Source organism: Balaenoptera borealis (genome assembly GCF_965194805.1).
Source record: "Balaenoptera borealis genome assembly, chromosome: 4".
Lineage (NCBI taxonomy): Eukaryota > Metazoa > Chordata > Mammalia > Artiodactyla > Balaenopteridae > Balaenoptera > Balaenoptera borealis.
The window spans coordinates 129,030,180-129,045,561 of record NC_138861.1 but is presented as its reverse complement, the minus strand read 5'-3'; the positions used below and the strand labels follow the sequence as shown (position 1 = coordinate 129,045,561).

The 15,382-nt window shown below is 38.3% G+C and overlaps 1 protein-coding gene across 5 annotated transcripts in view; it reads left to right on the top strand.

Moving 5' to 3' along the window:
• Positions 1-15,382, top strand: part of PDE5A (phosphodiesterase 5A) — a 172,657-nt gene that overhangs the window by 22,704 nt on the left and 134,571 nt on the right. The window contains exon 1 of one of the 5 annotated variants that reach the window (XM_082389637.1): positions 134-512. The exons of 2 other annotated variants lie outside the window; for them this stretch is intronic. Coding sequence is in view for 1 of the 3 variants with exons in the window: in XM_082389636.1 (XP_082245762.1) it covers positions 1,369-1,394 (26 nt within the window). In the remaining 2 variants the exon portion in view is untranslated. Of the gene's footprint in view, positions 1-133; positions 513-844; positions 1,395-1,444; positions 1,827-15,382 lie in introns of those variants that run through there. 2 more of the 5 variants (XM_082389636.1, XM_082389638.1) reach the window with 2 other exon arrangements.

The following is a 15,382-nucleotide window of genomic DNA, read 5'->3' as shown; positions in this document are numbered from 1 at the left end:
GGTGTAGAGACCTCGACTTTAAGGCGAGTACAGTCGAAAAACCGTCGGATTCGATCCAACTTGCTCACAAAGTTCAAATACAAAAATGAACGTGCCGATCTCCCCCCCCATACACACACACACACACACACACACACACACACACACACACACACACACACACACACACACACACACACACACACACACACACACACACACACACACACACCACACAGAGGCTGGCAGTCCTGGTATTCCCTGGGAGCAAGATTATTTTCATATATCTGCGCTCACGGGCCTTCCTCTAGCCCTTCTCTAGCCTCCTTGTTCCCCTAAATCTCCTTAGCGAAACCAAAACAGTTTTTAAGCCCCTTCCCTGCAGCTCCGGAAGCACCGTTTCCAACGCGTTCCCTGTGGCTCCGCTCCTCCCCCGTCCCTCTTCGCCCCGGCCCTGGCGGGGCGGGGAAGCCCGGGTAGGGGCGAGACCACGAAGAAGCCCAAAGGCAGCAACATGCCGGAACCTTCCCAAAGTGAGTGCTGTCGCCTTTTGCCCCCTTCCAGTCCCCTGGTTGTCCCGCGCTCCCCCTTTCCTTCGCTTTTGCGCGCAAGGCGGCGCCGCCGAACGGGCTCCGCGGAGGGGTTCGTGGCGTGCACACAAAGGGCGGTGGGGAGGCGCGACGGGGAGCGGACCCCGGCGGGTGACAGGTCCCGCGGCCCGAGGCGACCCCAGAGGCCAGCTCTTCTTGGTCCGGAGCCAAGCGCTGGGGCGGCTGCTGCGGAGGGCGGGGAGGAGGGAGCCTGTCCTTTGGGAGGCGGCTGCGCAGCGAGCAGTCCGGGCGCGCGTGGGAAACGCTCGCGGGAGACTTGGAGAGGAATTGAGGCTGAAGCCTAGGGGCTCGGAGGGTGGAACGGAGAGTGCGTGGCAGGCGGGTGCCCCGAAGCCGGAGGAGTTGGTGCGAAGCCGGGGCGCGGGCAAGGCTGCTGCGCTCGGACTCGGGCTGACTCCCAGACGCACCCCTTTGGAGAAGGGGCCCGAACCTCACCGTCGCCGGCTCCCGGCAGCGGCCTTCGGGCAGCTGACGCTGGCCGCCTCGCCGGGAGGGAGACGCACGCGGGGCGGTGATGGTGAAGGGGCCGGCCGGGGCTGGGCGCTGGGCTCCCACTCGCCGGCGCACCGCTGCGACTCGGCCGGGCGCTCCCAGCCAGGGGGCGGCGCCGTGCGAGGCAAACGGGCGGCGGCGGGCTGTGGCGCGACCGCGGGGGCGGTAGGGGAGCCGGCTTCGAGTCAACGGCCTCACCTGGGCACGTCGTCGCCCCCCGGCGCCTCCTGGAGTCCAGGGTCCGCCGAGGCCGCCTGATCTGCACCTCCAACTCACCACGTTTGCTATGTTGCCTTTTGGGGACAAAACAAGGTACTTCCTTCAGCATCCCCCCGTCTTTCCCACTTTCCCCGGGGGCGCGGTGGGGGCCGGGTGCTGGGGGGTGGCACCCGGGTCACACCGGCGGGGCGACGCTTCACTGAAAATGGACTCCATGAGATTTTTGTCTTCCTTTACTTTCCTGTGGATGTAATACTTTGAGGTCTTAGATGGGGCTCTTTTTAACTCCGCGTCTCCTAACGAACGTTCAGAGTTGGTGTCGATTTGATCACTTTCGGGCGTTTTTAATAGAGGCGGTGGCTTCGGCGCAAATCTTCTCTCTTCTCTTTAATTACTCCGCCCTCCTTTTAAAATACTCTTCGCCGCTTTCGCCTTCTATCAAAATCCTAAATCTGGAGCGACCAGAGGATAAACCCTGAATGGAAAGTGGCTTCTTTTCGAAGAGGACTTTTCTGCGAGTTTGGGGTGAGGCACTAAAACCATCTAGGTCTGGAATTATCGATTGCTGGGAGCCAACAGGTTTTAGAGGTCACCTTCTCCGAAGCCATCTGTCCCCGGTTTGCTTTCACCCTTGCGCACTTCCACTCTTCCGCCCTTAATGAACTATAGCGCATAGAATGGGGAATGGGCAGGAGAACTGGGCTGATATTTTAAATGTGTAGGGGGATGTTCTTTAGAGATGTTCTTCAGGCAGATTATTAAGAAAGAACAAAATTACTTATTTTAAAATCAGCGTAAATGTCCTTTATCTTTTTTTTTTTTTTCTCCTCTCCCTTTGAAGACATAAATTTGGGATTGTTTGGCGGTAGGTTTTAACTCATACATAAAAACACTTCACTTTGACAGCCTGCCAAAACTTTGAGTTACTTTTTTTTGGAAAATAAATTGAATGAGTTAAGTTACATTTCTTTTCACATTACTTTTTTTCCCAAGTAGCATAGGATTAAAATCCCAGTTCTCAAAAGTATACTGCTTAGTGTAAAATTTAGACCATCTGAGACTCTATTAAAGGCTTTTTTCTTCAGTTAGGGTTTTTATATTACAGTTGATGTTGACAAGAGGCTGAACCCTTTCTGTGATATATATGTGTGTGTGTATAATCTTGAGAGAAGAGTTTATGTTGAGTGTAAGCCGGAAAATGAAAGTGTAAGACATTAAAGAGTAGGGCAGGCCCTCAATTTTAGGAGTTACAAGGCGCTGAAAGTTGTCAGTGTGAAGAATATAATCTAAGTCTTATGCGTAGCCAGAGGTTTTTTAAGAAACAGTATTCCAGTTTGGGCTTATATTTGATGGCATTAACTGGAGACTTAAAATAAGAATGAGAGATTGGGCACTAGTTGATTATAAAAAGGCCAACCTGCTGAACACGGTGTGATTCACATGGTTGTGATCAAATCTTATTACAGACACCTTAACTTTACAGCTAAGTCATTTGTTTGTTTGTTTGCTTTAACAAGAAGATCACATTACTTTGCTTTTTTCCCTTTTGTTACACACTGTAAAAAATGAATACTGTATGTGATTCAGGAAACCCATGCAACAGAATAGCTCTGTAGAGGCATTTGGTGAGTTTTAAGATTTTAAATAAATTTGGATTCACTGAGATTGGCCATCTGTGCCTGTAAACAGTCTCATTGATAGAACTATTTTTACCTTATTTGATTTAATTGTTGTTTGACATTCATGCATGCTTCTCTATTCTCTCCTCAGACTGAATGGTCTGCATTCAATAGTAGTCACTGAATAGAAGGAAGGTTCTGGCACTAAACTTTCATTTAAACACCTGTGAATTTTGGTTGACCTTGAAAGCAATTATTGCTGCTATATTACATTGTTTCCTATAATTATCTTCAAATACAGAGCTAAGCACCTCCTTAAAAGCTATAGCTTGCAGCACACAAATAGATGCTTTTCAGCAATCAAAACCTGTTTAAGCGAATTTTGAGAGTGTCAGTTGAACAATTTGTAACTGAATCTATAGGCATAAAAATTACTTTGAGACTAGTAACTAAAACCTATGGAAAACCTCCACCCTCGCTATCATAGAAAACTTTGCAGTCCTACGAGTTTGAGATGCTGTGTTCATTAAGGGCTTTAATGCTCGTGCATTCACAGATGAAGCCTTTCTGCTGCTAATGCCACTTTAACAGCTGTTGTTATTCTTGACAGCTTATTAGAATAACTTACCTTTCATTAGTTACTAATCAGCTCTGTGATTGTGCACGATGTTTTAGATCATTTAGAATTGTAGGGGTAATATGATTGACTTTTTATTGCTTTGTTTTGTGCTAGACAAAAGCTTGAGAATATTTGGCATATACTGGAAATAGGAGATACTAAGTGAGGACAACTTTTTATGACCACTTGGATCAAAGTCCAGAAACAGAAGTTTTACACTCGCATGTAGTTTTTTATGATAGACCTTTTATTTGACGCTGCAAAGCTGTGGTGAATTAGTTGATGTTCCAGGTCCTGAGTTTGGGATTCTTTCTTTCTCTCTTTTTTTCTTTCTCTCTCTTTTCTTTCTTTCTCTTTCTTTCTTTCTTTCTTTCTTTCTTTCTTTCTTTCTTTCTTTCTCTTTCTTTTTCTTTCTTTCTTTCTTTCTTTTCGTATTTTTTTCTCATCTCTAAAAGCTGTAACTTTTTTTTTGCAAGATATTATCTTAAAGTCAGATGATAAGTATAAAATAAATATTGCTATTCAATCGTAAAAATGATTGTTTCTATGATCATATAGGAATATAAACTCACAATTTTCAGACACGGTTTGTTAAGCGTATTTTGTTAAGCAGTCACTAGTGTTGAAGATAATAAAATCCTGTGGGTATTGACTCAGTCTGGCTTTGATATTATTTCTAATATTTTCATTATGGTAATTCTGGTGTAATAATGTCCTTTTATCCTTGTATTGCTTATAACCAGGGTCCTTATAGCCAGCTTGAAGGTAACTTTTAGTGCCCTAAAAGTACTCATGTGGATTGAATTTGGATAGGATTGAATCTGGAAGAATCTGTAGGAGCCCCTGAAATGATGTTTCTCATTGCTCTTCTATCACTAGTGTTCTCAAGGTTTCATATTCAGTTCCATTTTTAAAGCCCCCAATACAAGATCATGATTCCTAAAACTGTGGTACAACTAATGCATTGCAATTAGTCATTCAAAATAAATCTATTTGCTTAGTATAACACTTAAATAGGCTTGTGGTACAATTCAGTAACTTTTTTTTCAGTTTGTGATCTGAAGATCTATTGGAATTGCCAATATTTTCTTAATATTGTCTTCAGTACCTAAAGATGAGCAGTTTTTAGCATTTTGATTATGTTGTGCAACAAAATTTCTTTTTTAAATAGTTCCACGTAAAAAAATGACTTGAGTCTGGTCTCTGATATCATTTCTTTTAAAATATTTGAAAGTGCTTTCAAGTTGTATGGGTAAAGTTTGTACCTTCACCCTTATCTGATTACAGAGTGTGTGTCTTACTAAGTTGCTTCCCTTCCTCCAGATTTGAAAACATGAATTAACTTAAAACTGCTTGAACTTCCTGCTACATTTTAATAATGCTTGGGAAAGAGTTCTTTCATACTTGAAAAGGCTTAAAAAAAAAGTGTTTGGTATTTATTAGTTTGTCCCCCAAATATTTTTCAAACTAACAGTTTATTAAACCTGTAACTGTTGTGTTGAGTTAGATTTTTTTCTTTGTTCTCAGGGCTAATTGTAGGATAAAAATTCTTCTTAGGATAAAAACCTTTGGTAAGGACTGCAGGGCAATTAAATAAATCACTGAGTTGATTGATATTGGAGGGTTGAAAAATGACTAATTTTTGAGTTTAGAATGCAGACTAGCTACTGACTTTGCAGGACTTCCTGTGAGATTACTTTAGCTGGACAGATGTAGATTCAGTTGACCAATGTTATAGCTGATTGATGTGGCCTTGGAAATATCTGTTAAATCAGGTTCTCAGTAAAAAAAAAAAAAAAAAAAGTGCCTGTGAATTACAACCTAAGAATAAAAACTGAAGAAAGTCTTTCCATGTGAGTCATTCATTTGATATTTAGCTCTGTAATCTTATTTACCGACTTGGTATTCTCATTTTATTTTGAATCATATTTTTTTTCATGGTGTGAGTGCTTTATTCATTTTCTCTAACTGGTAGGAATTTATACTTATTGCGAACTAAATATTTAAGGCAGGTAAAGAAAACAGTGTTAAGTTCATAAGAATCATTCTGATGAATATTCTAAAAAGCTTTAAAAAAGCCATATATATGGATATATATATATATATATATATATATATATATATATATATATATATATGGAGATATATATATCCATGTGCCCCGTTTGTAGTTTGTAGTGAACATGCTTTATAAAGTCTTAGGTGCCATTGTTAGCTTCTGTGTTCTTTGAGAACTTTCTCTTGATTCTGAGTTGTAAAGTAAGATTAACTTTTTGCAAATTGTCTTCTCTGAATAATTTTATTACATCTAAATTTGGGAGAGAAAAATCCCTACCTGATATCATATCCCTGGTAATAATTATTTTAAAAAAAGCATCACTTCTACTCTCTGTTGAATAAGTATAGTGAGGTCATAAGAAGAGAAAAGATCCTGATTTTTTTTTTTCCTTGTAACATCTTTATTGGAGTATAATTGCTTTACAGTGGTGTGTTAGTTTCTGCTTTATAACAAAGTGAATCAGCTATACATATACAGATCCTAATTTTTTAAGCTGATGAAATAATTAAAACACACACACAGGATCTTTGAACTTTAGAGTTGGAGGAGATCATGTAGTCCAGTGTCTTCCAAATTTAAGTAATGTTCCCCTGTTAAAGAAAGACATTCTTATTGATACCCAGTATCTTAGTTAAAAAGCTTTTGGTCACAAGTGACAAAAACTCAACTTGAACTCATACATAATTAACTCACATGATTGACGTTCCTGGAGATTGGTTTGGGTGTGAAATAATCTTGTCAACATTCTTTTTGTCTGTATGTCTGTCTAATCAATCTGTCTTCCTTCCTTCCTTCCTTCCTTCCTTCCTTCCTTCCTTCCTTCCTTCCTTCCCTCCCTCCCACCCTCCCTCCCTCCCTCCCTCCATCCGTCCTTTTGGCCCTACGCTGCATTGGCTTTATTCTTCGGTAGGCTTTCTTCGTGAGCTGGAAAAGTTTCTTCTTGGCAAGGTTATGTGGGTCTTAAATTTCTCATGTTTGAAAAGTACCTTCTTATCCATATCAGCCCTCTCAAAATTATTTGGCCTTGCTTGCATCACTTGCCTGCTCTGGGCCAGTCATTGTGTCCAGAAGAATAAGGTTGTCTCACTACTTTGTTGGGCAGGTAACCCATAGTGTGATATGTTAGTGGGGGGGAGGGGGAGGGGAATTCCCAAAAGAAAGTGATGTGAGTGCATCCACAAGTTCCAGATATCTGCCATACCTAGTATTGACTTTCTCTCATTTTAATGTGAGTTATATGAGGAATTCTTAAGAGTAGGTATAATTTAATCGTAGCATTTATACAACTGTAATACCAAAATAAATGTATAAGTTAATTATGAATAAAATGATAAAACTCTAGCCAAATGCAAATTGACCACATTCATTAAATCATCCTTGTAGAGTGAATGTGGCCCTGATTGGGATGCAGGGGGGTCTGGTGAGGTCAGCTTGCCTTTGCTATAGTTGCCTTGTGATGATTCATTTCTCCCACTGGGTCTCTCATAACAATCATGAAACTTTTAGTCCTATAGCACAATACACCAGCTTTTGGGTTTTATTTGGCTTGAAAGCACATTTACATATTAAATCTACCTCTTTTATTTTCTCTTTATCCCAGAACCATTGGGCGGCAGTGTGATTGTAAATACAAATATAAACTTGACTGCTAAAATTGCAGGATAGTATTTGATTATAAGGTGGTCATCCCAGTAATTTAAAGTATACATCTTTTACTTTTTTTTTTGGTTTTAATTGTCATTAGTGTGAAAACGCAAAATTGAAGCATTTCCATAGAGAAACTACAGATCTTCAAAACATAATTGCTCTGGACTCTCAGGGCTTCTCATACCTCATATTCGGCCATGCCAATCTAGTCCAATCTTTCCCATCTCTAAGCTGCTAAACAAATCGGTTTACATATTTACAGCATAGATTTTGGTTATTAGGTTTTCTTTCAGATGCAAGTAAGTTTTCCTTTAAGGAACATTTTCCATACATGTGATTGTGAATGCATGGAAAATTACAAAACATGTCTCTTCCAACTCTTGGTCAAATTTGAATGTAAAACCATGTGAAGCAGTTCTGCATTTTATTTATATTTGGTCCCAGTAAGCTTCTCAGATGTTTTCATAGCTGGAGAAAACTTGGGAACATTAAATAACTTTAGACAGCATTTGTTTCTAATCCATGCCAGAAGCAAGGGAACTACTCACTGTAACATCAGAGTAGAGATTATTGGAGGAATCACTTGGAGGTGTCCCAGATAGCCCGTTTCATTTGATACACTGTTATAGTAGGTTAATCTTTTATTCTTCTAAACTGTTGCTTTTTTTTCTTTTTTTTTTAAATTGAAGTATAGTTGATTTACAATGTTGTGTTAGTTTCAGGTTTACAGCAAAGTGATTAATCTTTTTCATATTCTTTTCCATTATAGTAAACCATTGCTTCTTAAAGGGGATGCTGTTTGGCATTTGGTAGTGATACTTTTTGTTGTTGTGAGAAACTGTTCAGCGTATTGCAGGATGTTTAACATCCCTGGGCCCCAGACACTAAATGTCAGGAGCACCTGATTATTGTGACACACACTTCCAAATGCCCCCCAAAAGCTGGCACCACTACTTGGTTGGGAGCCACTGTTCTGAACTCTTTAAAATTTACTTCAATTTATGGTGGTTAAGGGCCCCAGATAGGATAGATTTAAGCTTCAACCCCAGAACTACCTCTTTCTTAAAAGTATGACCTTTAGGTACTTTATTTCTTTGCTTTCTCTGTAAAATGGGAATAATAGCATTTACTTCTAGGGTTCTTAAGAAATTTAAAGGAACTAATACATATTTCCTTATCTTTTATAGAGTGATTTTCAGTAGGTTACTATTTATTTTACCTTGAGAATCATCAGTACCTTAATTATAATTGCAAACTTTGAGAGTCATCCCCTTATTCTGATAAGTGGGAGTTAGAACAACAGAACAGGGATTTAATAGACTTTGTGTCCTTCTCATTTTTTAGACGAATTTTTATTAATGGTTTAAACGGAACCTTTTGTGGATTGTGTAAGGTACTGGAAAGGGAATTGGAATGGGAGTCCAGACCTCCCGACTGTGTCCCAAGCTTTGTGACTGGCCCAGGTTAATAAATCTTGGCTTTAAAATGGGAGGTAGGAGGGGGTGAGAAATCAAGGCAGAGAAATTCATAAATGAGTTTAAAAATCTCTTTCAGCCCTAAGCATACTTGATTCTCACCAGAGGAGCAGAGTATCAACTTCTTAGATTGAATAGTTTTCTTTAAGTATTTTCCAAGTATGACTGGTGGATCTAGGTCAAATTTTACAAACAACACAGCTAGAACTGTGTAAAATAAGGATCCAAGAGCAGGAGAAATATCTAACATTATATTTTATGTGAGTTATTTTTATGTTTTTTCTACAGATAAAGCACATTTCCATATAAATTATCAACCATCCCTTTTTAGACAGGAAACTAACACACTCTTTGCAATTCTGGTTTTAGTGGTTAATTCATATGAATGATGAAAAAAGCACTGGAGAGAAAGAGAAAGGGGTGCAGTTTTTTTTTTTAATTTATTAATTTTAAATTTTTTTTAATTTTTAAAAAAAAATTTTTATTATATTTTAATCAGTCATCAATTTTATACACATCACTGTATACATGTCAATCCCAATCGCCCAATTCAGCACACCACCATCCCCACCCCACCGCAGTTTTCCCCCATTAGTGTCCATACGTTTGTTCTCTACATCTGTGTCTGAACTTCTGCCCTGCAAACTGGTTCATCTGTACCATTTTTCTATGTTCCACATACATGCGTTAATATACGATATTTGTTTTTCTCTTTCTGACTTACTTCACCCTGTATGACAATCTCTGGATCCCTCCATGTCTCAACAAATGACTCAATTTCTTTCCTTTTTATGGCTGAGTAATATTCCATTGTATATATGTACCACATCTTCTTTATCTATTCATCTGTCGATGGGCATTTAGGTTGCTTCCATGACCTGGCTATTGTAAATAGTGCTGCAATGAACATTGGGGTGCATGTGTCTTTATGAATTACTGTTTTCTCTGGGTATATGCCCAGTAGTGGGATTGCTGGGTCATATGGTAATTCTATTTTTAGTTTTTTAAGGAACCTCCATACTGTTCTCCATAGTGGCTGTATCAATTTACATTCCCACCAAGAGTGCAAGAGGGTTCCCTTTTCTCCACACCCTCTCCAGCATTTGTTGTTTGTAGATTTTCTGCTGATGCCCATTCTAACTGGTGTGAGGTGATACCTCATTGTAGTTTTGATTTGCATTTCTCTAATAATTAGTGATGTTGAGCATCTTTTCATGTGCTTCTTGGCCATCTGTATGTCTTCTTTGGAGAAATGTCTATTTAGGTCTTCTGCCCATTTTTGGATTGGGTTGTTTGTTTCTTTAATATTGAGCTGCATGAGCTGTTTATATATTTTGGAGATTAATCCTTTGTCCGTTGATTCGTTTGCAAATATTTTCTTCCATTCTGAGGGTTGTCTTTTCATCTTGTTTATGGTTTCCTTTGCTGTGCGAAAGCTTTGAAGTTTCATTAGGTCCCATTTGTTTATTTTTGTTTTTATTTCCATTACTCTGGGAGGTGGATCAAAAAAGATCTTGCTGTGACTTATGTCAAAGAGTGTTCTTCCTATGTTTTCTTCTAAGAGTTTTATAGTGTCTGGTCTTACATTTAGGTCTTGAATGCATTTTGAGTTTATTTTTGTGTATGGTGTTAGGGAGTATTCTAATTTCATTCTTTTACATGTAGCTGTCCAGTTTTCCCAGCACCACTTATTGAAGAGACTGTCTTTTCTCCATTGTATATCTTTGCCTCCTTTGTCATAGATTAGTTGACCATAGGTGCGTGGGTTTATCTCTGGGCTTTCTATCCTGTTCCATTGATCTATGTTTCTGTTTTTGTGCCAGTACTATATTGTCTTGATTACTGTAGCTTTGTAGTATAGTCTGATGTCAGGGAGTCTGATTCCTCCAGCTCCGTTTTTTTCCCTCAAGACTGCTTTGGCTATTCGGGGTCTTTTGTGTCTCCATACAAATTTTAAGATGATTTGTTCTAGTTCCGTAAAAAATGCCATTGGTAATTTGATAGGGATTGCATTGAATCTGTAGATTGCTTTGGGTAGTATAGTCATTTTCACAATATTGATTCTTCGAATCCAAGAACATGGTATATCTCTCCATCTGTTGGTATCATCTTTAATTTCTTTCATCAGTGTCTTATAGTTTTCTGCATACAGGTCTTTTGTCTCCCTAGGTAGGTTTATTCCTAGATATTTTATTCTTTTTGTTGCAATGGTAAATGGGAGTGTTTCCATAATTTCTCTTTCAGATTTTTCATCATTAGTGTATAGGAATGCAAGAGATTTCTGTGCATTAATTTTGTATCCTGCTACTTTACCAAATTCATTGATTAGCTCCAGTAGTTTTCTGGTGGCAGTTTTAGGATTCTCTATGTATAGTATCATGTCATCTGCAAACAGTGACAGTTTTACTTCTTCTTTTCCAATTTGTATTCCTTTTATTTCTTTTTCTTCTCTGATTGCTGTGGCTAAAACTTCCAAAACTATGTTGAATAATAGTGGTGAGAGTGGGCAACCTTGTCTTGTTCCTGATCTTAGAGGAAATGCTTTCATTTTTTTCACCATTGAGAATGATGTTTGCTGTGGGTTTGTCGTATATGGTCTTTATTATGTTGAGGTAGGTTCCCTCTATGCCCACTTTCTGGAGAGTTTTTATCATAAATGGGTGTTGAATTTTGTCAAAAGCTTTTTCTGCATCTACTGAGATGATCATATGGTTTTTATTCTTCAATTTGTTAATATGGTGTATCACATTGATTGATTTGCATATATTGAAGAATCCTTGCATCCCTGGGATAAATCCCACTTGATCGTTGTGTATGATCCTTTTAATGTGTTGTTGGATTCTGTTTGCTAGTATTTTGTTGAGGATTTTTGTATCTATATTCATCAGTGATATTGGTCTGTAATTTTCTTTTTTTGTAGTATCTTTGTCTGGTTTTGGTATCAGGGTGATGGTGGCCTCATAGAATGAGTTTGGGAGTGTTCCTTCCTCTGCAATTTTTTGGAAGAGTTTGAGAAGGATGGGTGTTAGCTCTTCTCTAAATGTTTGATAGAATTCACCTGTGAAGCCATCTGGTCCTGGACTTCTGTTTGTTGGAAGATTTTTAATCACAGTTTCAATTTCATTCCTTGTGATTGGTCTGTTCATATTTTCTGTTTCTTCCTGGTTCAGTCTTGGAAGGTTATACCTTTCTAAGAATTTGTCCATTTCTTCCAGGTTGTCCATTTTATTGGCACAGAGTTGCTTGTAGTTAATTAATTAATTAATTAATTAATTTATTGTATTTTTAAATTAATTAATTAATTTTTAGCTGTGTTGGGTCTTCGTTTCTGTGCGAGGGCTTTCTCTAGTTGTGGCAAGCGGGGACCACTCTTCATCGCGGTGCGCGGACTTCTCACTCTCGCGGCCTCTCTTGTTGCAGAGCACAGGCTCCAGATGCGCAGGCTCAGTAGTTGTGGCTCACGGGCCTAGTTGCTCCGTGGCATGTGGGATCTTCCCAGACCAGGGCTCGAACCCGTGTCCCCTGCATTGGCAGGCAGATTCTCAACCACTGCACCACCAGGGAAGCCTGGGGTGAAGTTTTAATAGGAGACTTAAAAAACACGATCATGCATTGTGTTTTGTGGATCATTCAGGGCCTGCAAATTTTTCCTGTTTTGTTTGAGGCACTCTGCAAATCTCCCCAAATGTTACTGTTCCAGGGTAACCTCCTTGAGACCCAGGCGTCAACCTACTTACAGAATTCCCCCAAGTAAGCCCCCTTGGGTAGGAACTAAAATGGATCAACTTTAATCCCCAGATCTCTTGTAGCAGAGTGTTGAAGCATTGTTTTATCAAGTATTAAAATCATTCTCCAGTTTAGAATTACGGTTATTATGAAATATTGCTATGGTTTTTATTTTAGATAATTAGTTGTATATCACACTTGTTGTCAAACAGTTTTATTATATCTGTGATATTTTGAAAAAGTCGTCCCCCAAATTCTATAACTTATTTTTAAAAATTAAGTTCTGAGTAGTAATAGAAAGTGATTTTTCTCAACTACATGTTCAGCTCTTAATCTTTATGTGTTATTCAGAAAATTTGTCATATGTAAGTGTGGTTATTGGTCTAGGGAGTCTATGTTTTTTCAATTCTAATTTGAGAAAATACCAACATTAAAACAATTTTTTTTTGCACAAGTGTTTCTATAGAGAAATTAGTGCTTTTAAACTAGGAGCTTAAAAAGAAACAATGGCTAACATCTAGTTATTCTGTAGAAACCCATGAATAAATTCTTTTTATTTTTACAAAAAAATTAATTGCTTTTGAAAATATATTGCAGTTAATGTTCGATTAACTTGGGAATTCCCTGGTGGCCCAGTGTTTAGAACTCAGTGCTTTCACTGCCAAGGACCCAGGTTCAATTACCAGTCTAGGAACTAAGATCTTGCAATCCATGTGGCACGGCCAAAAAAAAAAATGTTCAATTAACTTAAAAACAGTAACTATCACATATTAAACACTGTGTACCAGACTCTATGCTATCACTCTATAGGCATGATTTCCCTTAATTTTCTTAAGAAGCCTATGAGGGTTAATGCCGTTATCTCCATCTTATAGAGAGAGTAAATAGTGCACCTGAGGTCTTATCTTAGAAGCAGCTCTGGAGTTGAAGCCTAAGTCTTCCCACCTAGGGCCCTTACCCATCATTTTCTACTGAAGTTCAGTATCAATGTTAATGGAAGCAACGCAAAGACTCATAGATTTAATGTCATGAGGAATTTAACTCAGGAAGAGGCTAAAGTTTCTCCTAGGGCCTCTTAATGTGCAAGCACATTACTAAATGAGGTGCCTAGAGACTTTGCCCAAGTGGGTTTCATTTCCATATATTATTTTAGAGTATAAAAAGTAGGAACTCTCCAATAACATTTTAAAATAGAATGGCTGAAAGTTTAGGTACTGGACTGTTACAATTATATTTTTAGTATTAGAACACAAGTACCCTAAGCACAGTATATTTTCAAAGAATTTTTATCCTCTGATACATTATTTTAGGCAAGAGTACAAAGCACATTAAACTAGTTGCTCTACAAGTAGGTTTCATCTAATTATATTTTTAACTCATGAGAATTATTATGTTTACATCAGAATTTTTCACTGCTTTGTAAATTTTTCTTTTCCTTTTCCTTACTTTTCTAGATGCCAAGAAATATTCTATCTAGACAAGGTATTTTAATTATTTTTCCCTTTCAAGGCATCTGGAATACTGAATATATATTTTAAGGTATTTGTCTTTTTAAGATTTGTTTTGTAAATGAGTGAACAGTTCAACTTTGGTAGAAATTAAAGTTATTGCTGCATGGAGCCCCTTTGGACACAGGCGTGTGTGTGTGTGTGTGTGTGTGTGTGTGTGTGTTTGTGTGTTTATCTCTTTTGCTAATCATATTTGAAATGTTATGTGAGAGCTTGCATCCCATATGCAATAAGTTTTGCATATCCTATTTAATACTTCTAGATAGTAGGCATTTGGAAGAAGCTGTGACTTGTTTAGATTAGTGGAAAATTTCTAGAACACAAACTATAAACCGTAGTTTTTCTTCCTGTGATAGGTAATAATATTGAGTGAAAATGAGAAATTGCAAAAGGGGAAAAGTTTCATTCTTAACAGTATGTGTCATCATACAGTGACCTTCCATTTCTTTCAATGAATATCACTAATTAATTTGTAAAAATTTTGTAAAGTATGAGATGAAGTGTAGCTGATATACAAAAACTTAAACCTATTTAATATCCATTAAAAAGATATTATTGGTACCATTAAATTTAATCATTAACTTAATTGAATCTATCATTTTAAGAATGATACACTTTTCATCTTCTTTAATAATAGGAGCACACAGGGTGTGTGGTATGAAATATATAGCACTTTTTTTCTGCCATGTGTGTAATTTTGATGAGATAAACTTTTTGTTATAACCGTTATAAAAAATGACAACTCACCTTCCAGGCTTTCTACCCCACAGAATTCCTTCGATGTTTTTTTATCATTCACGAAAGAATTTATTCATTCCATTCCTCTGTGTATTACTAAAGACCCCAAATGTCTGACAGTGGAAATGTCAAGCTCAGCCTTTTCCTGCAGCAGCTGCTAGAACCTGGCCGCCTGGCCTTTTGCATTTAGTTTTGTAGGGTGATCCACCCACATTGAAGCACTGTCTTGAAGAATGCAGTGCTGTTAGTGCTATAAAGAAGCCTCGTGAAATCAAAATATGTTAAATGTTATTCCTCATGACACTGATTTTTATATTAAATCATCATTGCATGGACAGTTTGAGCTGCAAGAGTCTTCAGTAAAGTAGAATATTAAGACAGTAAACTTCTGATTGGATTCATTGTTTTAAAAGACTTGAGATTTAAAATCCAAGTCACATTTATGGTAAACTCATGACAAGTTTTTATCTTGGCTTTACTTCCTGGTGTCTAATTAATATCAATCTTTTGGGTTCTTTACTTGCTCAGTGTGGGAAAGGGTTCCTTAGTGAGCCCTGAGCAGCATCTGTGGTACCTACAAGTTTGAAACCACAGATGGTATTCACATTCATGTCACCTGAGAGGAATAACTCCCAACATTGATTTTGGTACCCTCCAGGGTTTCTCTAGTTATTTTAAGACATATTGTAA